Source organism: Pimephales promelas, chromosome 9 (assembly GCF_988280905.1).
Source record: "Pimephales promelas chromosome 9, fPimPro1.hap1.1, whole genome shotgun sequence".
NCBI lineage: Eukaryota > Metazoa > Chordata > Actinopteri > Cypriniformes > Leuciscidae > Pimephales > Pimephales promelas.
In genome coordinates this window covers 36,498,211-36,525,502 of record NC_142777.1, presented here as the reverse complement: position 1 = coordinate 36,525,502, position 27,292 = coordinate 36,498,211, and the positions used below count along the sequence as shown (strand labels likewise).

The 27,292-nt window shown below is 38.5% G+C and overlaps 1 protein-coding gene across 31 annotated transcripts in view; it reads right to left on the bottom strand.

Annotated features, from left to right (window-relative positions):
* Positions 1-9,919: 9,919 nt before the first annotated feature.
* LOC120473285 (protocadherin gamma-A11) overlaps positions 9,920-27,292 on the bottom strand; it is a 171,708-nt gene continuing 154,335 nt past the window's right edge. For all 31 annotated transcript variants that reach the window (XM_039663063.2, XM_089135087.1, XM_089135082.1 and 28 more), the window contains exons 2-4: positions 20,894-20,952; positions 14,690-14,787; positions 9,920-11,878 (exon numbers count right to left, since the gene is read on the bottom strand). In XM_039663063.2, coding sequence (XP_039518997.2) covers positions 11,613-11,878; positions 14,690-14,787; positions 20,894-20,952 — 423 coding nt within the window. In that variant the 3' untranslated portion in view covers positions 9,920-11,612. The remainder of the gene's footprint in view (positions 11,879-14,689; positions 14,788-20,893; positions 20,953-27,292) is intronic.

Here is a 27,292-nt window from a genome sequence, read left to right as displayed (position 1 = left end):
TTTCTCCAATCTTCTCAAAACTCTGGATTATGATAGAGGGCCGCGAGACTGTGACCTGAGCGCAAAAATGGAGGCTCTAGACCCTTCCAGAGCTGAGATATGGAAACTCAAAATTTCGACCCGAAAAAAACCCGACAGTGTTACCCCTTACGTTTTTTTTCCGTTTTCGGGCGAAAAATCAAGTTTCTCCAATCTTCTCAAAACTCTGGATTATGATAGAGGGCCGCGAGACTGTGACCTGAGCGCAAAAATGGAGGCTCTAGACCCTTCCAGAGCTGAGATATGGAAACTCAAAATTTCGACCCGAAAAAAAAAACGACAGTGTTACGCCTTACGTTTTTTTCCGTTTTCGGGCGAAAAATCAAGTTTCTCCAATCTTCTCAAAACTCTGGATTATGATAGAGGGCCACGAGACTTTGACCTGAGCGCAAAAATGGAGGCTCTAGACCCTTCCAGAGCTGAGATATGGAAACTCAAAATTTCGACCCGAAAAAAAAACGACAGTGTTACCCCTTACTTTTTTTTCCGTTTTCGGGCGAAAAATCAAGTTTCTCCAATCTTCTCAAAACTCTGGATTATGATAGAGGGCCGCGAGACTGTGACCTGAGCGCAAAAATGGAGGCTCTAGACCCTTCCAGAGCTGAGATATGGAAACTCAAAATTTCGACCCGAAAAAAAAACGACAGTGTTACCCCTTACGTTTTTTTCCGTTTTCGGGCGAAAAATCAAGTTTCTCCAATCTTCTCAAAACTCTGGATTATGATAGAGGGCCACGAGACTTTGACCTGAGCGCAAAAATGGAGGCTCTAGACCCTTCCAGAGCTGAGATATGGAAACTCAAAATTTCGACCCGAAAAAAAAAACGACAGTGTTACCCCTTACGTTTTTTTCCGTTTTCGGGCGAAAAATCAAGTTTCTCCAATCTTCTCAAAACTCTGGATTATGATAGAGGGCCACGAGACTTTGACCTGAGCGCAAAAATGGAGGCTCTAGACCCTTCCAGAGCTGAGATATGGAAACTCAAAATTTCGACCCGAAAAAAAAAACGACAGTGTTACCCCTTACGTTTTTTTCCGTTTTCGGGCGAAAAATCAAGTTTCTCCAATCTTCTCAAAACTCTGGATTATGATAGAGGGCCGCGAGACTGTGACCTGAGCGCAAAAATGGAGGCTCTAGACCCTTCCAGAGCTGAGATATGGAAACTCAAAATTTCGACCCGAAAAAAAAAACGACAGTGTTACCCCTTACGTTTTTTTCCGTTTTCGGGCGAAAAATCAAGTTTCTCCAATCTTCTCAAAACTCTGGATTATGATAGAGGGCCGCGAGACTGTGACCTGAGCGCAAAAATGGAGGCTCTAGACCCTTCCAGAGCTGAGATATGGAAACTCAAAATTTCGACCCGAAAAAAAAAACGACAGTGTTACCCCTTACGTTTTTTTCCGTTTTCGGGCGAAAAATCAAGTTTCTCCAATCTTCTCAAAACTCTGGATTATGATAGAGGTCCGCGAGACTGTGACCTGAGCGCAAAAATGGAGGCTCTAAACCCTTCCAGAGCTGAGATATGGAAACTCAAAATTTCGACCCGAAAAAAAAACGACAGTGTTACCCCTTAAGTTTTTTTCCGTTTTCGGGTGAAAAATCAAGTTTCTCCAATCTTCTCAAAACTCTGGATTATGATAGAGGGCCGCGAGACTGTGACCTGAGCGCAAAAATGGAGGCTCTAGACCCTTCCAGAGCTGAGATATGGAAACTCAAAATTTCGACCCGAAAAAAAAAAACGACAGTGTTACCCCTTACGTTTTTTTCCATTTTCGGGCGAAAAATCAAGTTTCTCCAATCTTCTCAAAACTCTGGATTATGATAGAGGGCCGTGAGACTGTGACCTGAGCGCAAAAATGGAGGCTCTAGACCCTTCCAGAGCTGAGATATGGAAACTCAAAATTTCGACCCGAAAAAAAAAACGACAGTGTTACCCCTTACGTTTTTTTCCGTTTTCGGGCGAAAAATCAAGTTTCTCCAATCTTCTCAAAACTCTGGATTATGATAGAGGGCCGCGAGACTGTGACCTGAGCGCAAAAATGGAGGCTCTAGACCCTTCCAGAGCTGAGATATGGAAACTCAAAATTTCGACCCGAAAAAAAAAACGACAGTGTTACCCCTTACGTTTTTTTTCCGTTTTCGGGCGAAAAATCAAGTTTCTCCAATCTTCTCAAAACTCTGGATTATGATAGAGGGCCGCGAGACTGTGACCTGAGCGCAAAAATGGAGGCTCTAGACCCTTCCAGAGCTGAGATATGGAAACTCAAAATTTCGACCCGAAAAAAAAAAACGACAGTGTTACCCCTTACGTTTTTTTCCGTTTTCGGGCGAAAAATCAAGTTTCTCCAATCTTCTCAAAACTCTGGATTATGATAGAGGGCCGCGAGACTGTGACCTGAGCGCAAAAATGGAGGCTCTAGACCCTTCCAGAGCTGAGATATGGAAACTCAAAATTTCGACATAAAAAAAAAAACGACAGTGTTACCCCTTACGTTTTTTTTCCGTTTTCGAGCGAAAAATCAAGTTTCTCCAATCTTCTCAAAACTCTGGATTATGATAGAGGGCCGCGAGACTGTGACCTGAGCGCAAAAATGGAGGCTCTAGACCCTTCCAGAGCTGAGATATGGAAACTCAAAATTTCGACCCGAAAAAAAAACGACAGTGTTACCCCTTACGTTTTTTTTCCGTTTTCGGGCGAAAAATCAAGTTTCTCCAATCTTCTCAAAACTCTGGATTATGATAGAGGGCCGCGAGACTGTGACCTGAGCGCAAAAATGGAGGCTCTAGACCCTTCCAGAGCTGAGATATGGAAACTCAAAATTTCGACCTGAAAAAAAAAACGACAGTGTTACCCCTTACGTTTTTTTCCGTTTTCGGGCGAAAAATCAAGTTTCTCCAATCTTCTCAAAACTCTGGATTATGATAGAGGGCCGCGAGACTGTGACCTGAGCGCAAAAATGGAGGCTCTAGACCCTTCCAGAGCTGAGATATGGAAACTCAAAATTTCGACCCGAAAAAAAAAACGACAGTGTTACCCCTTACGTTTTTTTCCGTTTTCGGGCGAAAAATCAAGTTTCTCCAATCTTCTCAAAACTCTGGATTATGATAGAGGGCCGTGAGACTTAGACCTGAGCGCAAAAATGGAGGCTCTAGACCCTTCCAGAGCTGAGATATGGAAACTCAAAATTTCGACCCGAAAAAAAAACGACAGTGTTACCCCTTACGTTTTTTTCCGTTTTCGGGCGAAAAATCAAGTTTCTCCAATCTTCTCAAAACTCTGGATTATGATAGAGGGCCGCGAGACTGTGACCTGAGCGCAAAAATGGAGGCTCTAGACCCTTCCAGAGCTGAGATATGGAAACTCAAAATTTCGACCCGAAAAAAAAACGACAGTGTTACCCCTTACGTTTTTTTCCGTTTTCGGGCGAAAAATCAAGTTTCTCCAATCTTCTCAAAACTCTGGATTATGATAGAGGGCCGCGAGACTGTGACCTGAGCGCAAAAATGGAGGCTCTAGACCCTTCCAGAGCTGAGATATGGAAACTCAAAATTTCGACCCGAAAAAAAAACGACAGTGTTACCCCTTACGTTTTTTTCCGTTTTCGGGCGAAAAATCAAGTTTCTCCAATCTTCTCAAAACTCTGGATTATGATAGAGGGCCGCGAGACTGTGACCTGAGCGCAAAAATGGAGGCTCTAGACACTTCCAGAGCTGAGATATGGAAACTCAAAATTTCGACCCGAAAAAAAAACGACAGTGTTACCCCTTACGTTTTTTTCCGTTTTCGGGCGAAAAATCAAGTTTCTCCAATCTTCTCAAAACTCTGGATTATGATAGAGGGCCGCGAGACTGTGACCTGAGCGCAAAAATTGAGGCTCTAGACCCTTCCAGAGCTGAGATATGGAAACTCAAAATTTCGACCCGAAAAAAAAACGACAGTGTTACCCCTTATGTTTTTTTCCGTTTTCGGGCGAAAAATCAAGTTTCTCCAATCTTCTCAAAACTCTGGATTATGATAGAGGGCCGCGAGACTGTGACCTGAGCGCAAAAATGGAGGCTCTAGACACTTCCAGAGCTGAGATATGGAAACTCAAAATTTCGACCCGAAAAAAAACGACAGTGTTACCCCTTACGTTTTTTTCCGTTTTCGGGCGAAAAATCAAGTTTCTCCAATCTTCTCAAAACTCTGGATTATGATAGAGGGCCGCGAGACTGTGACCTGAGCGCAAAAATGGAGGCTCTAGACCCTTCCAGAGCTGAGATATGGAAACTCAAAATTTCGACCCGAAAAAAAACGACAGTGTTACCCCTTACGTTTTTTTCCGTTTTCGGGCGAAAAATCAAGTTTCTCCAATCTTCTCAAAACTCTGGATTATGATAGAGGGCCGCGAGACTGTGACCTGAGCGCAAAAATGGAGGCTCTAGACCCTTCCAGAGCTGAGATATGGAAACTCAAAATTTCGACCCGAAAAAAAAACGACAGTGTTACCCCTTACGTTTTTTTCCGTTTTCGGGCGAAAAATCAAGTTTCTCCAATCTTCTCAAAACTCTGGATTCTGATAGAGGGCCACGAGACTTTGACCTGAGCGCAAAAATGGAGGCTCTAGACCCTTCCAGAGCTGAGATATCAAACTTCAAAATTTCGACCCGAAAAAAAAAAACGACAGTGTTACCCCTTACGTTTTTTTTCATTTTTGGGCGAAAAACTTAGTTTCTCCAATCTTCTCAAAACTCTGGATTATGATAGAGGGCTGTGAGACTTTGACCTGAGTGCCATAATGGAGGCTCTAGACCCTTCCAGAGCTGAGATATCGAAACTCAAAATTTCAACCCGAAAAAAAAAACGACAGTGTTACCCCTTTCGTTTTTTTCGTTTTCGGGCGAAAAATTAAGTTTCTCCAATCTTCTCAAAACTCTGGATTTCGATAGAGGACCATGACACTTAGAACTGAGTGCAAAAAGGGAAGCTCTAGACCCTTCCAGAGCTGAGATATCGAAACTCAAAATTTCGACCCGAAAAAAAACGTCAGTGGTACCCCTTTCATTTTTTTTTTCGGGCGAGAAATTGAGTTTCTCCAATCTTCTCAAAACTCTGGTTTTTGATAGAGGGCCATGAGACTTAGACCTGAGTGCAAAAATGGAGGCTCTAGACCCTTCCAGAGCTGAGATATCGAAACTCAAAATTTCGACCCAATAAAAAAACCGACAGTGGTACCCCTTTCATTTTTTTTTTCGGGCGAGAAATTGAGTTTCTCCAATCTTCTCAAAACTCTGCATTCTGATAGAGGGCCATGAGACTTTGACCTGAGTGCAAAAATGGAGGCTCTAGACCCTTCCAGAGCTGAGATATCGAAACTCAAAATTTCGACCCGAAAAAAAAAACGACAGTTGTACCCCTTTCGGGTTTTTTTTTCAAAATTAAGTTTCTCCGATCTTCTCAAAACTCTGGATTCTGATAGAGGGCCATGAGACTTCGACCTGAGTGCAAACATGGAGGCTCTAGACCCTTCCTGAGCTGAGATATTGAGATCCCACATAGCCACCGTCCACGAACCCAATATTTTTATAATGGCATAGATGCTACATGGGATCTCAATATCTCCAGAGTTTCAAGAAGATCAGAGAAACTCAAGCGATAGGGGTACCCCTTGTCCACTTTTTTGGTGCAAGAAAAAAGTTTCTCTGATCTTCTTGAAACTCTGGATTCTGATAGAGGGCTATGAGACTTAGACCTGAGTGCAAAAATGGATGCTCTAAACCCCTCCTGAGCTGAGATATTGAGATCCAACTTAGCCCGCCTGCAATCTATTGAATGGGGATTTGGGTAGTGTTTTTTTGGACATTTTAATTAAAGTTCCTGTCATGATTAAAACTATTTTACTGCACTCAGGGGGCCCCCTGAGTCTGTGGCACCAAGCGCCATCCCATAATTCCACCATCCACGAACCCACTATTTTTACAATGGTATAAATCAATGCTACATGGGATCTCAATATCTCAGCTCAGGAAGGGTCTAGAGACTCCTTTTTTGCACTCAGGTCTAAGTCTCATGGCCCTCTATCAGAATCCAGAGTTTCAAAAAGATAGGGGTACTCCTTATCCACTTTTCCGGTGCAAGAAAAAAAGTTTCTCTGATCTTCTTGAAACTCTGGATTCTGATAGAGGGCCATGAGACTTAGACCTGAGTGCAAAAATGGAGTCTCTAGACCCTTCCAGAGCTGAGATATTGAGATCCCACGTAGCATTTATGCCATTATAAAAATAGTGGGTTCGTGGACGGTGGACTTTTGGGGCGGCGCTTGGTGCTATGTACCCCGGGGGGCCTGCTGAGTGCAGTAAAACAGTTTTTATCATGACAGGAACTTTAGTTAAAATGTCTATCAAATATACTACCCGAAACCCCATTCAATAGATTGCAGGCGGGATGGTGTCCAACATAAAAATGGTATGAAACTCATACAGGTTTGGAACAACATGAGGGTGAGTAAGTGAAGACAAATATAATTTGTGGTTGAACTATACCTTTAAAGGCATAGATCACCCAAAAAATTAAATTAGCCCATGATTTAATCACCCTGGCCTCTAGCCATCCTTGGTGTAAATGACATTCTTCTCTCAGAAGAAAACAATCAGAGTTATATTAAACAATGTCCTGGCCCTTCCAAGCTTTAAATTGGCTGTAAATGGTTGTTTCTGTTTTGAAAGTCCATAAAAGTGCATCTATCCATGATAAAAGTGCATCTATCCATGATAAAAGTGCATCTATCCATAAAAAACATATATTAATACAAAATATTTAAAATATTCATATTTAAGTTGCGCTTTAGATTTAAGTCAAATCCATATGTTCTTTTTGCCCGAAGTTATTTTACTTTATAAAGTTTTATATATGGATATTTTTCTTACATCTCCATCTTCCTCATTACTCCACATAAAGTCAACATCTGAGATATTTTTATCAGCTATATGTTCAAGCACTTCAGAACTGCATATTCTGCACATGAAAAGTTTCAAAAAAAATTTTATAAAAGAAATTTCAATCAGCATCACTGAAAATGTGACTTCTGTAACAAGCTTTCAAACCTACTGTCCAATCTAATGGACAGACACATTTAAAAAAAATCCTGATTTAAAACATGCACTTCTACAGTCGAACTTTAACTTTAATTAATAAGTTAAATCTTTCTATTTTACATACAAACTATGAAATACTGGCAAAAATATATACAAAATGTAAATACACCTCAGAAAATGTTGCTTGCTTCTGTGTTTGGAGTGAAGTGCTGCCATGCTTCTCTTCAATGTAGAGTTTTATATATATATATATATATATATATATATATATATATATATATATATATATAATTACTACATGCAGAGCTTTACTGGCATTTGATTGGATGACAAACGTCCAATCTCATGGACTGCAGTTTCTAAACTAGATGAAATGCTCCAGAAGTTTAAAAAGGGGGCTGACATGTGATGTCCATTGTAATGGACACAGGGTCTGAATGGGTAAATACCTGTTTGTAATCAATGCAAAAATTGTATGGTGTGTTTTATTGTATGTTACATGCATGAGTGGATTAATAATCCGAAGATTGCATGAGTTTTGAGTGTATTAGCACGGTTTTGAGTCAACTGATTGGTGTTGTATCATGCAGGTGAAAGCTATGAGATGAATGAATGAATGAACAAATGAAAAGTTTTTATTTCAAACATGTAGAAAAAAAAAGAAAAAAACCAAACAATACATAAAACAAAGAGAAAAAAAAACAACAATTTTTTTTTTTTAACATATACATGTCCGAAAAGGAGTAGGAAGAAGCATAAGCTTATTCAATCCTACCCCATCTTCAACTAATTATAACTAATAATTAACCTCACATGAGATGCCCTCATGTGAGGACATCAGTAGCGGTTCTAGGCACGGGCGAACCGGGCAGTCGCCCGGGGCGGCATTTCTTCATGTCACATGGGGGGCGGCTCGAGCAGTTCAAAAAAATCCTCTGTGCCGCGAAGTTTTTCTATTTTTTTATCATTTCGATTCAATTATTGGCAATGGCGCCCTGCTTGCTGAGAAGGTGCCGTGCGCAGAAGCGATGTCAAGGGGATCTCCTGATTAGTTCACGTATCGCGTCTTTTGCGCGCTCGAGGTCGTTATTTCAAATCCTCTGTTTCAAATAGGCGCATGGGAAGCGCGCTCATTATGCGCTCACGGGAAGCGCGCTCATAAACTTTTCAGCACGTGCACCCAAACACTTGGGTGTTTTTCTCTTCTCCGCAACAGCAAGCGTTTTTCTGTGGTGGAAATACATTAGCTCAGCCTTTCTCAAACTTTTTTCAGTCAGGGCACCTTTCAAAAGTGCATAAAATCTCAAGGCACCCCAGTGTAAAATATAATTTAAAAACACTGCATAACCCAAATTTAAATGCAAATGTCTTGTTTAGTTAGACAGAACAGTAATGAACAGAGCATAATATGAACTGTAAATAACAATAATAATAAAAACTTTATAGCACCTTTAAAAACACAGGTTTGCAAAGTAATTCACAAAATAATTAATCAGAGACACAAATGCCATAAAACCGTAAGAGGTGGACCGCCCAATACAAGAACCCAATAACAAATCCAGACCAGGAGAACTCAAATGAAGTGCAGGATGCAGATAAAATAAAATAAAAATCCCCGGCTCTTGTGTGGATTTTCTTTTCAAAAAACGACCCATAATGCTGTAACTAAAGTGGCCTAAATTCACGTTTATTTTTACGTTTCTGTCAGTCTGAGGTGTTGCTATAACGCGTTGCTATGGATTGCGTCACTTGCGTCAAGTTGTGTGTGTCTTGCTTCGGTCTTGTGAGACGGATTTTTTTATGATTAATTTTATATATTTATCTAAAATGAATTTACAATTTTATTAATATGTTCATATGTTTAAAAAGAAGAATGTAAATATGTAAATTCAAATATATTTATATATGAAATGTCAGCTGTTCTGTCAGCTGCAGAAGTATCTAAGCTTCTCCTCTCCAGTCATCCTACCACCTGCCCTCTTGATCCCATCCCATCACATCTGCTCCAAGCAATCTCTCTTCCAGCACTCACACACATCATAAATTGCTGCTTCCAAATCAACAGTCCTTATCCTCCTGGATCTGTCTGCTGAATCATCAGACCCTTCTGTCCACCCTCTCATCACTGGAACTTACCTCCACTGGTTTGAGTCCTATCTCACAGGTAGGTCCTTCAGGGTCGCATGGAGAGGTGAGGTATACAAAGTACATCAACTGACCACAGGAGTTCCCCAGGGTTCAGTGCTTGGTCCATGCCTCTTCTCCATTTAAACCACATCACTGGGACCCATCATACAGGCACGTGGTTTCTCCTACCATTGCTATGCTGATGACACCCAGCTCTACCTCTCAACCGGATGATCCCACAGTACCTGCACGAATCTCACGAAGCTGTCTGGCGGACATCTCGGCATGGATGAAGGAACATCACCTGCACCTCACCACCCTCATCCGGAATGCAGAATCCCTGTCAGCATTTAAAAGACAACTGAAAACTATTCTCTTGTGTGAGCACTTAACATAACTCAAAAAAATAAAATAAAAAACGTTTTCTTTTAAATTCCTGCTTATCTGGCTTATGCTACCCCGTGCAATGTCTGAACTTTGTGTTTTGAGCACTTGCGTTGTTTTTGCCTCGCTTGGTTTAGTCCTCAGTTGTAAGCCACTAAATGGAAATGTTTAAAAACAATTGTTAGGTGAAATATGACATGTAAGTAAATTCATATAAAATATGATTTTTGTAAGATCCACATTTAAAGCTGTGTTATTACAATGTGATACTGTGAAAACAAAACAATGAAACAAATAATTTGAGAACCTTTTATTTGAAATGTCAGTGTTCAGGAAAAGAAGAAAAAAATCAAAATAAAACAGCAATATAAATATTAGCATATAAAATGCAAGTAGCACACAGGAGGCGGGAATCAAAGCGTCTTATCAGCGATGTTACAGCAGGATTACAGCATCAGCAGACATACACGCACACACACACACACAGATAATAGATCTATTCAGATTCTTTATATAGACATTAAGAAGCATGTAAGCACAACAGAGATCACCAAATTAATAAACAGAGGCGTTTAGGTCTATTTGTCCTCCATTTTGTGTCTTTTCATGGAAAAGTGTGACAGGAAAAGAGAGAAAAATGAACACAAAAATATATGCAGAACATCACAACTTCTAGACTAAGAGTGTGTCACTATTTATTTTCATAAGTAAAAGTTAAACTCTTTATTTACAGGTGCGTTAGTTGGCTTTCATAGTACTAAAGAACTACATCGGTAACAGTGACATGTTTTTTTTTTGTTGTTTTGTTTTTTTCCTTTATTTTATTTTTGATCTTTTTTTTTCTAAAAAATAAAATGACATTCCAGTAGTAAGCCATTCCTCTTAAACTGATTATCTGAAAAGGTTTAATGCTTTAATGTTTAATGTTTTAAGGGCTGATTGCTATTTACAAAGGAACATCATGCCATTAGGAAAGTGGACCGGAATCAGCATTTGGATGGACTATTTTTTATCATGAGTATTTGCTTTACAAAAGTTCAACTAACAGACTCTTTAATGCATTTAACATGTGCTGCTTGTACATTCGGTGAGCACAAGTTGCCTTCTGAAACAGCATATTGACGAGGATTGAATTATTGAAATCAATTGTTCACTGAGCTTGTTGCACAATCATGGCAAAAAAGAAAAGAAAAAAGATGCCGTATGTCAGCCACTCAAAATATTCGGAGGTTTTGTCACCATTAAAACAGCGGATACTCATAGCGAGTATCATTACTAACCAGCACTGATAAAGAGCTTCAACACTTCAGGATAACCTGGAAATACTGAATATTAAGGACAATATGCCACTGCGTGTTTGTGGACTTCAATGGCTCGGAAAACATTCAGCAAACGTTTAAAACATCAAAACTCTGGCTCAGTGATACACAGGGGAATCCATTCTTCGATTATTTGAAAAACACAACAAAAGCGGACGGTGTAAAAGCGTGTTTGTTGACGTCAGGTGACGTGGAGATTATCCATGGCGCAAAAAAAACAGCATGCAGCTATAATCACCTGACATGAACACATCAAAAATAATCAATAGGAAAAAAGTCCATAGTGGTGTTTTAGTAAACAATAACAAAAGTAATAAAAATCATGATGCACTTTTACAAACACCGCATCATCCTACTGGGCACGTCATGAAACGCGGCGATGTGTCTTTGATTGTTTTAATAATACATTTCCTCTCATGATCACGGTAAAGTATTAATGTGGTGAATACATTATTGGCTAGATATACGCAGGAATATAGTGTTGCATAAACTTGGCAAACGGACATATGAAAAACAAAGTGATCAGAATTATATGCAAATGATTTTACAGTACTTGAACAGGAAAATAATGCATGTGTGAAATCTGAGAAGTGGGTTTTAACATTGACAATGTTTTTTTTTTTAACCTCATATTTCTCTCCAACTAGTTACAGATCGTGCATCAGCCCTCTACTTCTTCTCCTTCTTGGTGGACTTCTTCTTGCTGGCGGGCGTCTGGGCGGCCTTGGGCGGCTCTGGTTGTGGGACGGGGACCTGTGCCGGAGGCAGGGCCTGCTGCTGGACTTGCTGCTGGTTGGAGGTCAGGGTGGCAGTGCTGCCGGGGATGTAGACGTTCTGCCTGTAATCGGGCATGTGCTGCAGGGTGAACTGAGGACTGTAGCGGGTGGTCAGACCCATGGTGCCTGGGGTCAGAGTGTTGGTCGCCTCGCTCACCTCTGCAGACCAAAGAGAGTTTCTGTTAGGGGAGTTTCAGGGGATTTCTGCATTACAATACTTGTTCAATGACAGTGTCAATGCTGCAAAGTTCATTACTTATGAAGAAAACTCTAAAGCAGCTCTACACTCTCAGAAAAAAGGTCCAAAAGCTGTCACTGGGGCTATACCTATTCAAAAGGTGCGCTTTTGTACCTAAAGGGTGCATACTGGTACCTTAATGGTACATATTAGCACTTTAGGTGTACATAATGTACATAATAGCACCTAAATGTGGAAACATTACATAATAGCACTTAAACAGTGGAAACATTGACACACTGTCAGGAACCAAATAACTCGATAACGTCTGTCTCGGAACACATAAAATGCTTCCACTTGCATCTCATTTGTCTGAGTGAATGTCTTCAAACTATCTGCTCTAATCTGCTAAAATGCACTAAAATGTACATATGAAGAGTTCAGATGCAAAAGCCTCTAAGTGCCATTTGAAATTTTCTTCTAGAATGATCATTTTTATCAAGCTTGTATATTTAAGTTCAGTGATTTCACTTAAATGGCAATGATAATTACCTATTAATTGTTATTTAAGTGAAATTACTGAACTTAAATATACAAGTTTGATAAAAATCATCATTAAAGAAGAAAATTTCAAACGGCATTTAGAGGCTTTTGCATCTGAACTCTTCATATTAGCACCTAAATGTATATATCAGCACCTAAAATGTATATATCAGCACCTAAAATGTACATATTAGCACCTAAAATGTAGTGAAATGAGTTGTCTAGAGCTGCTTTATAGCTAAATCAAAGACAGTAGCGTCATCATTCAGCTCAAGTTTATGATTTCATCCAGTAGTGTCAGTGCATTCACGTTGCATTAAAAAACATGAGGAAACACCATCAGAAGGCCAGAAACTGAAATGAAACAGAAACCCTTTTTAAACTCAACAAAGCGTTTAACCTAGAAAACAATGACAAAAGCAAACCAACTGTGTTGATGGAAACCTAGCGATTGGCTGATCACAGGACAGAACAACACTGGACAGAAGAGTGGAAACATTGACGGGACGCGAATAACTCGATAACGTCTGTCTCAGAGTCTGCAGAACACATATAAAATGATTCCACTTGCATCTCATGTGTCTGTGTGAATGTCTTCAAACTATCTGCTCAAATCTGCTTATGTACACTACAGTTCATAGGTTTGTTTTTTAATTAATGCTTTTATTCAGCAAGGACACATTAAATTGACATTAAATAGCACCTAAATGTACATATTAGCACAAATGTAATCAGAACCTAAAATGTACATATCAGCACCTAAATGTAATCAGCACCTAAAATGTACATATTAGCACCTAGAATGTACATAATAGCACCTAAATGTACATATTAGCACCTAGAATGTACATTAGCACCTAAATCTAATGTACATATCAGCGTACATACAGTGGTGTGAATAAGTGTTGGCCCCCATGCTAAAGTTGCCTAAAAAGAGGAATAAAAAATCATCTTTTGGATATTGATCTTAATGCCTTAATTAGAAAAATGGAAAACTACAACCTAGGAAAACTACAACCTTTAAGGACACCAATTTTCTTTGTAAATGAATAATGTATCATAAATAAATACATGTTTTTCCTTAAATACAGGGTGCATAAGTCAGGGCACCCCTATGTCAAATTCCCATAGAGTCAGGCAGATTTTTATTTTTAAAAGCCAGTTATTTCATGGATCCAGGATAATAAGCATCCTGATAAAGTTCCCTTGGCCTTTGGAATTAAAATATCCCCACATCATCACACACCTTCCACCACACCAAGAGATTGGCATGGTTTTACTTCAGTTAGCCTAATAGCTGGTTTGATTTGCATTGAAAGATGATCTTATGGAAAGTACACCATGCCAATCTCTAGGTGTGGTGGAAGGCGTGTGATGATGTGGGGATATTTTAATTCCAAAGGCCAAGGGAACTTTATCAGGATGCATATTATCCTGGATCCATGAAATAACTGGCTTTTAAAAATAAAAATCTCTCTATGGGACTTTAACTCTATGGGAATTTAACATAGGGGTGCCCTGACTTATGCACCCTGTATTTAAGGAAAAACATGTATTTATTTATGATACATTATTCATTCACAAAGAACATTGGTGTCCTTAAAGGTTGGAGTTTTCCTCATTTTTCTAATTAAGGCATTAAGATCAATATCCAAAAGATGATTTTTTATTCCTCTTTTTAGGCAACTTTAGCATGGGTGCCAAAACTTATTCACACCACTGTATTATCACCTAGAGAATGTATATCAGCACCTAAAATGTACATATTAACACTTAAATGTACATATTAGCATGTAAATGTACATATCAGCACCTACAATGCACATAATATCACCTAAATGTACATATTAGCACCTACAATGTACATATTAGCGTAAATATTAGCGCCTAAAATGTACATATAGGCACCTAAATGTCATCTAAATGATGAGGAAATACCACAGCAACTAAGTAAATGTGTGATGAGTCACTTTCCATGTATTCTCATTCAGACCCAGCACTGAAACTATACAGGGAAACATGAGAGGATGAGGTCATGCTGCTGTGATGTGCTTTATATCGATACGGCCCACTGAATCTTCTCTGTGAGTGTTCATTCACACAAATCTATGCAAACTGTGATCTGATAATAATGTAAATGAGCACCAGCACTCCCAGAATGCATGCGTCTCCTGTGTTTTCATCATTACAAACGCTCAATCCCATGCTCACAGACATGAATATATATAGGGAGAGAAAGAGATTGTCACCATTAGCCGCGGCCATCAGCGCCTGGAGCTGCTCGGCCTCAGTGGGGGGGTTGGGCCAGGGTCCGGTTCCCATGGCAACCTCAGGAGTGGCAGCAGCCCTGCAGAGAGGAAGAGGAAGAAGAGTCAGCAAAACAGAGGTCGTTCTGTAGTGCTGCTATCAGCAACAGCTGCAGCGTGTGTGTGAGGCGCTTTGTGCCCGCATTTTAAGACACACACTCAATTCTCCATGTTACTTTTAACTACACCATGCTGGAACTCTAGTGGAAAACGAAAACGACCGGCTACATCGCGCACACACACACTGAACATTTCCATGTGTGGTGCCTTTGTCTTCAAAGGCTTGTTTAATTTGCATCCACGGTAAACAAAAGCCTCGATCGCACTAAAAATCACCTCATTACACACACACACTTTCTTTACTGTCGGTAACAAACACACTTTCAGCTTATCGCCATTAATTCGCCTCTAACAGAAGTTTGCTTTTGAAGAGTAAAGCTCCACAAACAATCCATTATGTGTTCATTAAACCTTAAAATGATGACTATAAAATACTTTCCTTAATTAGTAACGACTACATGAACAAAGGACAAATCGCTGTTCCTCATAAAACAGTCCGGATGTCCTCTTTTCTCTGCGTGTGAGAGGAATAATGGAGATTCCTCATCCTGTGCCCAAACACCAGGAAACACACACCACTGTTTAAAAGTGTGCAAGTCTTTTCTGTTCACCAATGCTGCATTTATTTGATTTAAAATACAATAAACATTTAAAATAGCTGTTTTCTATGAATATATAGTAAAAATATATTTTATTCCTGTGATTTTTTCAGTGTCACATTATAATAATCAGAAATGTTTCTTGATAATATTAATGTTGAAAACTGTTCTGCTGCTTAATATTATAAAATGTAAAATAATTATAGAATGTTGCATAGAATTTGATTTTATGATCCAATGTGCATTCAGAGAATCTCACCATCTCATGGTCTGTATGGACAACTAACAAGCATCTTCAGTACAAAGAGAGGATAAGATGCTAATGCTAAAGGCCATCTGTCTCTGAAAGGGTTTAAAAGGAAGTCAGTGTCTCTCTTCCTGTCTTATATGAGGACAGCAGCTGTGAAACAGTCTAACACACACACACACACCAGACTAACCACAACAGCACAGCACAACATCTGCATACAAGACACGAGCCACCGCAGGACCGGACCAAAACACACTCAAACACAGGGGAGAGGAAGAGAGAGAGAAAGAAAGAAAAGGAAAGAAAGAAAATAAATCTAACAAAAAAAAAATGGAATTTAAAGGAGTAGTTCACTTTAAAAAAAAAAAAATGCTGATAATTTACTCACCCCCATGTCATCCAAGATGTCCATGTCTTTCTTTCTTCAGTCGAAAAGAAATTAAGGTTTTTGATGAAAAGGTTCAGAATTTTCTCCATATAATAGACTTCAATGGGGACCAAACAGTTCAAGGTCCAAAAGAGTGCAGCTTCAAAGGGCTTTAAACAAAACCAGGCGATGAATAAGGGTCTTATCTAGTGAAACGATCGCTCAATTCAAAAAATAAATAACAAACTTTAAGTTTTATAAGCACAAATGCTCGCCTTGCTCTGTTCTGTGTGACTCTCCTGTTCGAACTCATTCATCAAAATGAACGAATCTTTTTTCGAGTCATTTGGTTGATTCAAAATACGAAATTAATGAAATGACTCGAAAAAAGATTTGTTCATTTTGAGAGTCACGAACGATCACAGAACAGAGTAAGGCGGTTCTGCTTATTAAACTTAAACTTTTTATTTATTTTTTAAATGAGCGATGGTTTCGCTTGATAAGACCCTTATTCATCGTCTGGTGTCGTTTAAAGCCCTTTGAAGCTGCACTGAAACTCTCAATTGGACCTTGAACCTTTTGGACCCCATTGAAGTCCATTATATGGAGAAAAATCCTGGAATGTTTTCATCAAAAACCTTCATTTCTTTTCGACTGAAAAAGGAAAGACATGGACATCTTGGATGACATGGGGGTGAGTAAATTATCAGCAAAAGTTTTTTTTTTTTTTTTTTAAAGTGAACTACTCCTTTAAGCATATGAAGGAAAATGTGACAGAAGGAATGGGTGCAAGAATGAAAAGCAGAAAGAGACTTGAGAAGAGAAAGACTTTTTTGCTTGTTTTTGCCAAGCATTTCAAAAGGGATAAACTCACAGTGCCAAGACGGGGGGGGGGAAACAGGGTGATGTTGTTTTAGAGTGAACAGCGCTAATGAGATCCAGAGCCGATCTCAATTCATTTAAGCATCAGAGTTTGAGGATCAAACCTGTGACCTTCAGGACACCAGCTCGGATCTTTAACCACTTAACCATCGTGTGAACCGGGTTAACTCGCATATCCTGCCAGAACACTTCAGATCGACACACAACAGTTCCTGTTCACCAGCGTGAAGATAACACGCCTCACTTCTCCAAAATCAGCGTCTCATCAGGAAATCACACTTCCTGTGGTCAGCATTATCACATCCTGTGGTTGGATAATCACTTCCTGTGGACCAGATTGGCCAAAAGATGGTCTAAGATGTCATTGTCTATTCATAAAAGCCCTTACAAATGTTTACACAGAGGACATTACGTACAGTATGTTGTGCAATTCCAAAACCATGGCATGCCGATGCACAGCAACAAAGCTAATCACACACTAATGTACAAGGCTCACCGCTACACACTGCATTCTATTCTATGAGCAGGACGGCCCCTGAGGGCCCCAGCGTCACTATTGGACACTAACACAGCACCAATACAGGGACAGCTACACTTCAATACCTCAGCCTGCTCGACGGCGTCCATCTTACATGTGTGGACTGGGGCTTGAAGGAGCTGGAAGAAAGATACAAATTAACTACGATGTTTTGGTGGGAAACGAGGTATAGGACAACCAAACTGAAATGAATAGTTCACCAAAAAAGACATCCTAGATGCATGACTGTCCTCTTTCAGTCAAACAGAATCAGAGTTATATTAAAGGAGTAGTTCGCATTTAAACTTTTGCTGATAATTTACTCACCCCCATGTCATCCAAGATGTCCATGCAGTCGAAAAGAAATGAAGGTTTTTGATGAAAACATTCCAGGATTTTCTCCATATAATGGACTTCAATGGTGTCCAAACGGTTCAAGGTCCAAATGAGAGTTTCAGTGCAGCTTTAAACGACACCAGATGACGAATAAGGGTCTTATCTAGGACCCTTCGAGTCATGACTCGAAAAAAGATTTGTTCACAGAATCACAGAACAGAGCAAGGCGAGCATTTGTGCTTATAAAACTTAAACTTTGTAATTTTTTTTAAAGGAGCGATCATTTCGCTTGATAAGACCCTTATTCATCGTCTGGTGTCGTTTAAAGCCCTTCGAAGCTGCACTGAAACTCTCATTTGGATCTTTGGACCCCATTGAAGTCCATTATAAGGAGAAAATCTTGGATTTTTTTCATCAAAAACCTTCATTTCTTTTCGACTGAAGAAAGAAAGATGTGGACATCTTGGATGACATGTGGGTGAGTAAATTATCAGCAAAAGTTTTTTTTTAAAAGTGAACTAACTAACTATAAGAACCCTGCTAACAAAACACAGGGCTTTGGGCCCGCTGCTATACATGTAGCACTGCCAATTTAAACTAAACAAAAAGATTTAATTTCTTCCAAATGGCTTCTTTCAAACCGGGTCCTGTCAGGATGGAATGTGTTGTGTAACATCTGTTATGGAAACCGATGAGTTGTGAAAACTGGCACACGACCGTATTGGCTGCCTGTGACTGGCCCCTCCCCCTCAAGAGCACCTGATTGGACGAGTCGCTGTCAATCACACTGAAACAGTCAAAGCGTCAAAGCCCTTTGGCATCTTAATGGCACCAATCAGTTTCAGCACAATGTATCGACTATAACAGGCATTAGCATGGCAATAAACCTCACTGTCCCCCTCTTTTACTCTTTCTGGCCCCTCTCTCTCTCTCTCTGTCTCTGTCTCTTGGCAGATCGAGGCATTGGGGGTGGAGGGGTAAGTGCTTGAATAACAGCAGCCATTTTGTAAGAAGAAGAACATTAAGATTCAGACCACAGCTAGTTTCTGTCTCTTTTTGTTTCTCTCTTTCTCTTTAGAGTAGGGTAAGGGGTACTAAAGTGTCTCATTCAAACAATATGCAGTATGTACACTGCGCTCAGTATGTGCATGCAAAAATTGTGCACAGCCGATCGTCTCTTTCAAGGAGTCAGAAATGATTACGAATAAATGAATTTACGAGTGGGAAACTCTGAATTCTATAGATGATGCATCACTCTCAGAAAAAAAGGTACGAAAGCTGTTACTGGGGCTGTACCTTTTCCAAAAGGTAAATTTTGTCCATTTTAGGTCCTAATATGTGCATTTTAATAATATGTACAATATGTATATTTTAGGTGTTAATATGTACATTTTAAGTGTTAATATTTTAGGTATTAATATGTACATTTTAGGCGTTAATACATTTTAAGTGTTAATATGTACATTTTAAAGGACAACTCCGACGCAAAATGAACCTTTGGTCTAATTACACATTGTTACCTAGTCAACCGTTATCTGAGATTTGTTTTCATGATTGCCAAATGTAAATAGTTTTATCTCTAAAAACAGTTTAGCCTATAACGATAGTATAATGCTAGTATATGGGGCATAGAGTAATGACAAATAAAAATCGCTTGTTATTACCACTAACAAGGCTCAAAATAGCCCCACAGTAACACAACTGCATAATAAGGGTCCCTACATTCAAACCGAAGCATTAAGAACTTTGTCAGTGTCCATACAGTTTAATAAGAAGATATTTTATACACACAGTCAACTTCGCGAATACAGGAAGAAGCCATCTTTGAAAAATAGTCTCTACCAGTCGATCTACGAACGCCGATCCAAGTGCGCTGGTGAGATGTGAATAAGGTGATAAGGTGAGCGCGAACAGTAGGCTACGTGTACATATTGAAGAGAAGAAAACGGTTCGTGTTTGTGTTTCTTCCGAAAACAACGGACCATATGATATTCTGCACAGTTCAGCGCACTTGGATCGGCGTTCGTAGATCGACTGGTAGAGACTATTTTTCAAAGATGGCTTCTTCCTGTATTCGCGAAGTTGACTGTGTGTATAAAATATCTTCTTATTAAACTGTATGGACACTGACAAAGTTCTCAATGCTTTGGTTTGAATGTAGGGACCCTTATTATGCTGTCGTGTTACTGTGGGGCTATTTTGAGCCTTGTTAGTGGTAATAACAAGCGATTTTTATTTGTCATTACTCTATGCCCCATATACTAGCATTATACTAGCGTTATAGGCTAAACTGTTTTTAGAGATAAAACTATTTACATTCGGCAATCATGAAAACAAATCTCAGATAACGGTTGACTAGGTAACAATGTGTAATTAGACCAAAGGTTCATTTTGCGCCGGAGTTGTCCTTTAAGTTGTAATATGTACAAGGTGCTAATATGTACATTATAGCTGCTAATATGTACATTTTAAGTGTTAATATGCACATTTTAGATGCTAATATGTACCATTAAGGTACCAATATGCACCCTTTAGGTACAAAAGTGTACCTTTTGAAAAGGTAAAGCCCCAGTGACAGCTTTTGTACCTTTTTTTCTGAGAGTGATGAGTTACGGTGATGATGAGTGATGAGTTATATCTGTATAATACAGATTTATATAATCTATTGAGATCAGTGGGAAAGGCTGCAGCAAAATGTGTTAATCATTCAATTGTCATGATTTGCTTCACATTTAGTATTGATCCCATAAACAAAAGTGATAAAAAAGTGAAAATTTGTATCATTTTGAATTGAGGTGTAGTTTGTGTTGATTGTTCACCACATAGGCTCTATCTTTTGTTCATACTACTTCCATGTTATGTTTCTGAATTGTACCTCAAGTATTTATCATGACAATGGAGTTTCCCAGGTGCACATGAAGGCAGCACATGTCATATACTCATGCAAATCTATTTCTGTATGCCATCTCTTGCTCTATATCCTCATGTATATGCACCTCAGTGTGTGCTAACCATTTATTCAACGCAAATGTTTTTGAATAGAGGTGACTTTGTGCGTTTACATAATGCAAATCTTAGTGAACCTGTGTGTGTGTGTGTGTGTGTGTGTATGTGTGTGTACGTGTGTGTTACTCACCCGCTGGGCCCGGGCCTCTGGTTCTGGGTGAAGCGCCAGTCACCAGTGGGTGGTTTTTGCTGTAATGAGACAAAAGGAAAAACATGAGTAATGACAAAAAACAAAAAGTTAAGACATTTGTGAGTGTATTTGTGTGACCTCGCTGCTGCCATGGCGACAGAGGAATGATGTAAGTGTGTATCCTGTATGTGGTGACTGCATTCCGTGTGACCTTGAGGACACAGCATGTGACCAAACCACGAGAACGAGAGACCTTTTCACTTCATCGTGCTCATGTTTCCAATGGCACTATGCAATAAAATCTAAATGAATGTCAGAAGCAACTTTGACAAACGACTTATAGAGGTTTCATTTGAAATCAATGGGTGTTAAATAGCACACACACACAGCAGGATCGTTGCAGTGAGTGAGAAACAAGCTCTGTGACTAATTGGGTCAAAGACAGAAAGACCATTGTGATTCCATCCTCAGGACAGCAAACACACACACACTGCGCATTATCTCTATAAAATCTCACAACCCCCAAAAAATAAAAATGCTTAAATATAATACTTCAAAAGCACATTGATATAAGCCTCTTCACAAATTCATTTTTTCATCTGCATTCTCTTATTGGACAGTGAAATGATAAAAAAAACAAAAACAAAAACAAATTCATAAATAGACAGAAAGACAAGTTCTATGAAGCCACGTATTTCAACAAGAAAAAACAAAACAAAGGGAAATATGTTTTTTCAACCATATATCAGAAACACAAACAATGCGCATGCACAGAATCACACAACCACAGGAGATATTTACATCAAAAGCACCACAAACGCCAGAGGAAATAAGAACACACAACAGACAATACACACATGAACTATATGAGGACTGAGTGCTGGTTTATATTGTTTATATACACAGCTAATTTTAATAACTATATTAAACTAAACAAAACTGTCTGAGACAATTATCTGACTTTTTTGTCTGATTTGAACAACTTTTGGGGACAATTTTGTTTGGGTACACTGTAAAAAAAAGTACACTGTAAAAAATATTGTTGGTTTAACTTAAAAAATGAAGTAACCTGGTTGCCTTAAAATTTTAAGTTCATTGAAATGGAAAAATTGAGTTAGTACAATGAAGGAGATTGATTTAATCATCAGAAACTCAAAATATTATGTTATCTGAACTACATAAATTATTGAAGTTGATTTGACAAAAGAAAAAATGTTGTGATTACAAATCATGAAAATATTTTTTTTTTTACAGTGTATAGCCAAAACACACAATTGTAAACCTAATAACTATACTAGCATAAACCTGACCTGAATCATCAGCATTTACTATATTTACTATAGAAAAATAAAAATTAATTTTAATTTAAAATGAAACAAAAATTGAACAAAACTATCTATAAAATTTAACAAAACTATCATTTTGGGAACATTTAAATGTCTCCAAAATGATTGTTTTGTTCGATTTAGAGCATTTCTGTGACCAGTTTTGTTTGCGGAGTATAGCCAATCACACCCATAAACACACAATCCTAAACCTCTCAAACAAAACCTCGCCTCAGTCTGTACACATATGAACCCAACCACATCAGATTAATCAGAACAATGAGAGAGATCACAACATTATTCACATTCAGAGTCAGAGGCTTTCAGACAGTAATGGCTCCTGCATATCCTAATGTGTACAAAACGCTCTTTCAGCGAGGGCAGAGCGAGCGAGCGTGAAGGTTACAGAAACATCTTCCATAATGAGGCGCCTGTCTTTCTCATCATGAGGATACTGTACATCGCCAACCATGTGTACAAATCTGAAACAGTATCAACAATAAATATCAAACAGAAGTATGTTACACTGTTGTCATCTAACCTCAATGTATTCCATTTTGAATAAACACAAGATAGTGTTTATAATTCGCCATGGTGGACTCAAAGTCAAAGTTGAAGGTTGGTAGTGTCCCTTCAAATAATGGTATTTACATACTGAATATTTATATAAATAACACACAATAAATGTCATGCTCCCAAACACACACACACACACACACCAAATACGCCCAAAGGACTGTATGTGTGACATTTGTAAACAAACTAATGCTCTGCTCACATGGGAAAGCAGGATGAAACACACCTATGTACAAACATACACGCACTCAATATCACTGTAAAAAATAATCCTGTCAAAAAACGGTAAACTACTGGCAGCAGTGGTTCCAGTAAAAATACGGTGTGTTACTGTTTTTTACAACTAAGCACTTAAATAACGTTTTGTCAGCTAACAGTTTAACAGTATATAGATAAAATGGTATTTAGCTGTTAATTTAAAGGAACAGCAACACGCCGTATTTTTTAGCCACACTCTACTACCAGTAGTTTACCGCTATTTTACAGATTTATTTTTGAGTGCGTCTATGTACAAACATACACACACTCAAACAATATCAAAAAATAATCATGTCAAAAAAACGGTAAACTACTGTCACCTGTTGTTGCCAGCATCATACCGTAAAAATACGGTGTGTTAATGTTTTTGACAACTAAACAACTAAATAACGTTTTGTCAGCTATGGTATAAAATGGTAATTTAGCAGTATATAGCAGACAAAATGGTATTTGGCTGTTAATTTAAAAAAACAGTAACACACTGTATTTTTTTAGCTACTCACTACTACCAGTAGTTTACCGTTATCCTACAGATTTATTTTTGAGTGTGTCTATGTACAAACATACACACACTCAAACTGTAAAAAATAATCGTGTCAAAAAATGGTAAACCAGCTTCCTACTGTAAAAACACGGTGTGTTACTGTTTTTGACAACTAAACAACTAAATAACGTTTTGTCAGCTACGGTATAAAACTGTAATTTAACAGTATATAGCAGACAAAATGGTATTAAGCTGTTAATTTAAAAAACAGTAACACGCCGTATTTTTTTTGCTAAAAAAATTGTTTACAGTTATTTTACAGATTTATTTTTTTATTGCAAAATGTGCGTGTATCAAATCAGTCTAAAGCCTGAAAAAAATAAATACAGATTCAACTTACAGATGCTGAACTATATTAGCCCACTATGAAACATTGCTTATTCTTATAATAAATATAACTCGCAAACATTTGGCCTTAATCTGGAGCTTTACATCTGGCACAGACACACACAAACCACATCTGGATCAGTATATCAAACCTGATAGATCCTGTGAATGAACAACCTAGATTTATCCAAGACATCCTCCCTCATAGATCACATGGAAAACATCTCTGTGACATACATCCTGACCACACAATAGAGAAACGTCCCCCACCGTAGTCTAAACACTGGACAGGAAGGTACCTGATTCCGTAAAGATCTAGTTTTCTTTGTATATCTTATAAACACTCAGCAGGAGTAACATGCCACTCTCTGTATAAACTGTACACACATTATCACTCAAAACACAAGGGCAGATGCATATGACTAAACCTTGACAAGAGTTAATTATCGACTCTTCTGACAAGTAAAGCGACAACCCAGTAACCGCCCAGAATCAAGGTTGTGAGATTTGCACAGATCAATTTAGTTTGATTGATTATAGCGATCAAGTCGGTCAAAGCTAATAAAAAATAAAAGTAGGACACTACACTCTAAGCAATGCTGAGTTGTTTCAACCCAAATTTGGGTCAAATATGGACAAACCCAAATGTTGGGTTGAAAATGTAAATTAAAATTAACCGAACTTCAACTTTCACTTTCAACTGTAATTTTTTTTAATTGCATTTTTAACCCAACATTTGGGTTTGTCCATATTTGACCCAAATTTGGGTTGAAACAACTCAGCATTTTTTTTAGAGTGTTAGAAAAAAGCAATGGCCAAACGATCATAGAGATCAGTGAAATGGGTTAATCTGAAGACATGGACAAATCTGGCAGAACGTCATGATATATGTTTCCTGTCATAACGTGACTGAAGGAGGTCAACAAATCCAGAAAGTTACAAATCTCCAGACCAGACAGTTTTTACATAAATATTGGCGTGTAATTTTAGGAACATCCGAGTTCATTTTCACAGTTAAGCACATTTCCTCAAAAAATTGTAAATAAAGAAACTACTTTTGAGTTTAATGAATGTTTTGGTTTGCATTAAAGTAATAAGAAGGCTGATTTTTCATGAAAATGCACAACATTTTATCATGAAACATTTTTAAAGAACATTATTTATGATCAAGATGGAAGAAGATGAGAAAATGACAATGAAAGTCAAAGAGGTTTTAGTGATGGGGTGAAATAGAAAAGGTGTAAAAACAAGAAGAAAAGTAATCAAGAGGACCACACACACACACACACACCTCTTTCTGTCCTCAGGTCCATTAGGGATTCTTCTATTTCTATTGAACTCACATGTCCACCTCTCTCTCACACACACACACACACAGCACGTGTCATGATAGCAGAGCCAGATGGCAGCCCAGCGACCCGAGAGACAAAACGACTCTCAAGAGACTTACAGATGTCCGGAATGGGAGACAGAAAATGAGGAAAATCTCCATTTCTCAGACTCATCCCTCAATAGACATAAACACAGGAGATTAAAGAAGAACTCAGTTTCATAACTCATAACAAACTCTACAAATACGTGCCATAGACAGAAGGAGAAACTTGCAAATATGAACTGACAATTACTACTCAAGGGTACATGGAAATGAGAATTGTAAATCCCAGTTGCCTATGGGATAACCCCGATGTGACACACTTACACACTACTCAGTAGGTCACATGACTCAGACGTATGGAGTCAATAACTTGAGTTCAGCACAACAGGAAGTCAGGGGTCAACGAATGGCCTCTGGGATCCTGTTATTCCGCCACTTCTTTCTTCCACAACCTACTTCCTTGTTCTCTCTCTCTCTCCATTCGTCATATTCCCGCCTTTTCCTTCCCCCTCATCCAAAACCTCACTTCTATCTGTCGGTCTGTTCCTTTTCCTGTCCATCTGTTGTCCATGTCTCACTGTAGAGTTTCTGTTCTGTACATTCATGATGTCTGCTCTATATTTCTGCTGTCCGTGACCCATCAGTTGGGAACCAGAAGACATTTTTGTTTACTTAAAACGCATCTAAAAACACAGATCTCAAATGTTTTTGCTTCAGGACGTGGATTTTAGATCGGATTTTATCACTAATCTAAATCTGTGATCGCCCTGACAAGCATGTTTCCAACTCTAAAATCCCAAAGTTCATTCCAATACTCTCTGAGCCTCTTTCCTCACTGTGTCTTCATTTTCTCCTCCCTTCTTGTCTAACACCATCCAGACTTTTGCTGAACGCTTTTCTTTTTGTTCTAATTGATCTACACTCTTGTGTTCCCACTTCTCATCTTTTCTCTGTTCTTCATCCCACTTCCCGATGAGTCACAGGACTCACACCCTGCCAGTCTAGTGCAGTTTTTGGAAGCCGGTTGGCAAAACATAAAAACTAAATAATGACGTACACTTGAAGAATATTTAACACATTACCCAGCTGCATCATATGGAACAAAACTATGCTTCTAAAACATCGAGAAACTAGAGAAAGCACAAAAGAGATACAAAAGAGCCCTGAGTTTGCCCCAAATTATTTCCCACCTACACTATACCTGTCAAAAGATTGGGATCTTTATGATTTACAAATATATATATATATATATATATATTGAAAGAAGTCTCTTCTGCTAACCAAGGCTGCATTAGTTTGCTCAAAAAAATGCAGTAAAATAGTAAAATATTTCTACAGTTTGAAATAAATATTTTCTATCTGAACATATTGTAAAATGTAATTTATTCCTGTGATCAAAGTTGTATTTTCAGCATTATTACTCCAGTCTTCAGTGTCACATGATCCTTCAGAAATCACTCTAATATGATGATCTGATGCTCAAGAAACCTGTTTGATTGCTATGAAATAAATGCTTTTCTTTTTGAACGTTCTATTTACCAAAGAATTGAGGGGAAACAATAATCTATAATCATTTCCGCAAAAATATGACGCTGCTTTCAACATTGATAAAGATCAGAAATGTTTCTTGAGCATCAAATCATCATATTGAGAAGATTTCTATAGTATCATGTGACACTGAAGACTGGACACTTTGACCACAGGAAGGACATCATAATAAATTGTAATATTTCACAATATGACTCTTTTTTGCTGTATTTTTAATCAAACAGCCTTGGTGAGCAGAAGAGACGCAATGAAATGAATCTTTGGTATTTTTTAGCTTATCTCAAGGGCATCCAAGATGTAGGTGTCTATGTTTCCGCAGTATTTTCAATTTTGATATTTTTAGGTCAAACCGTTCTTGTCTGTCAGTCATATAATGGAGGTCTATGGTCACCACCTCAAAGAGCATGCACAGAGAAGTCCAAATTAAACATGATTTAAAGACTCGT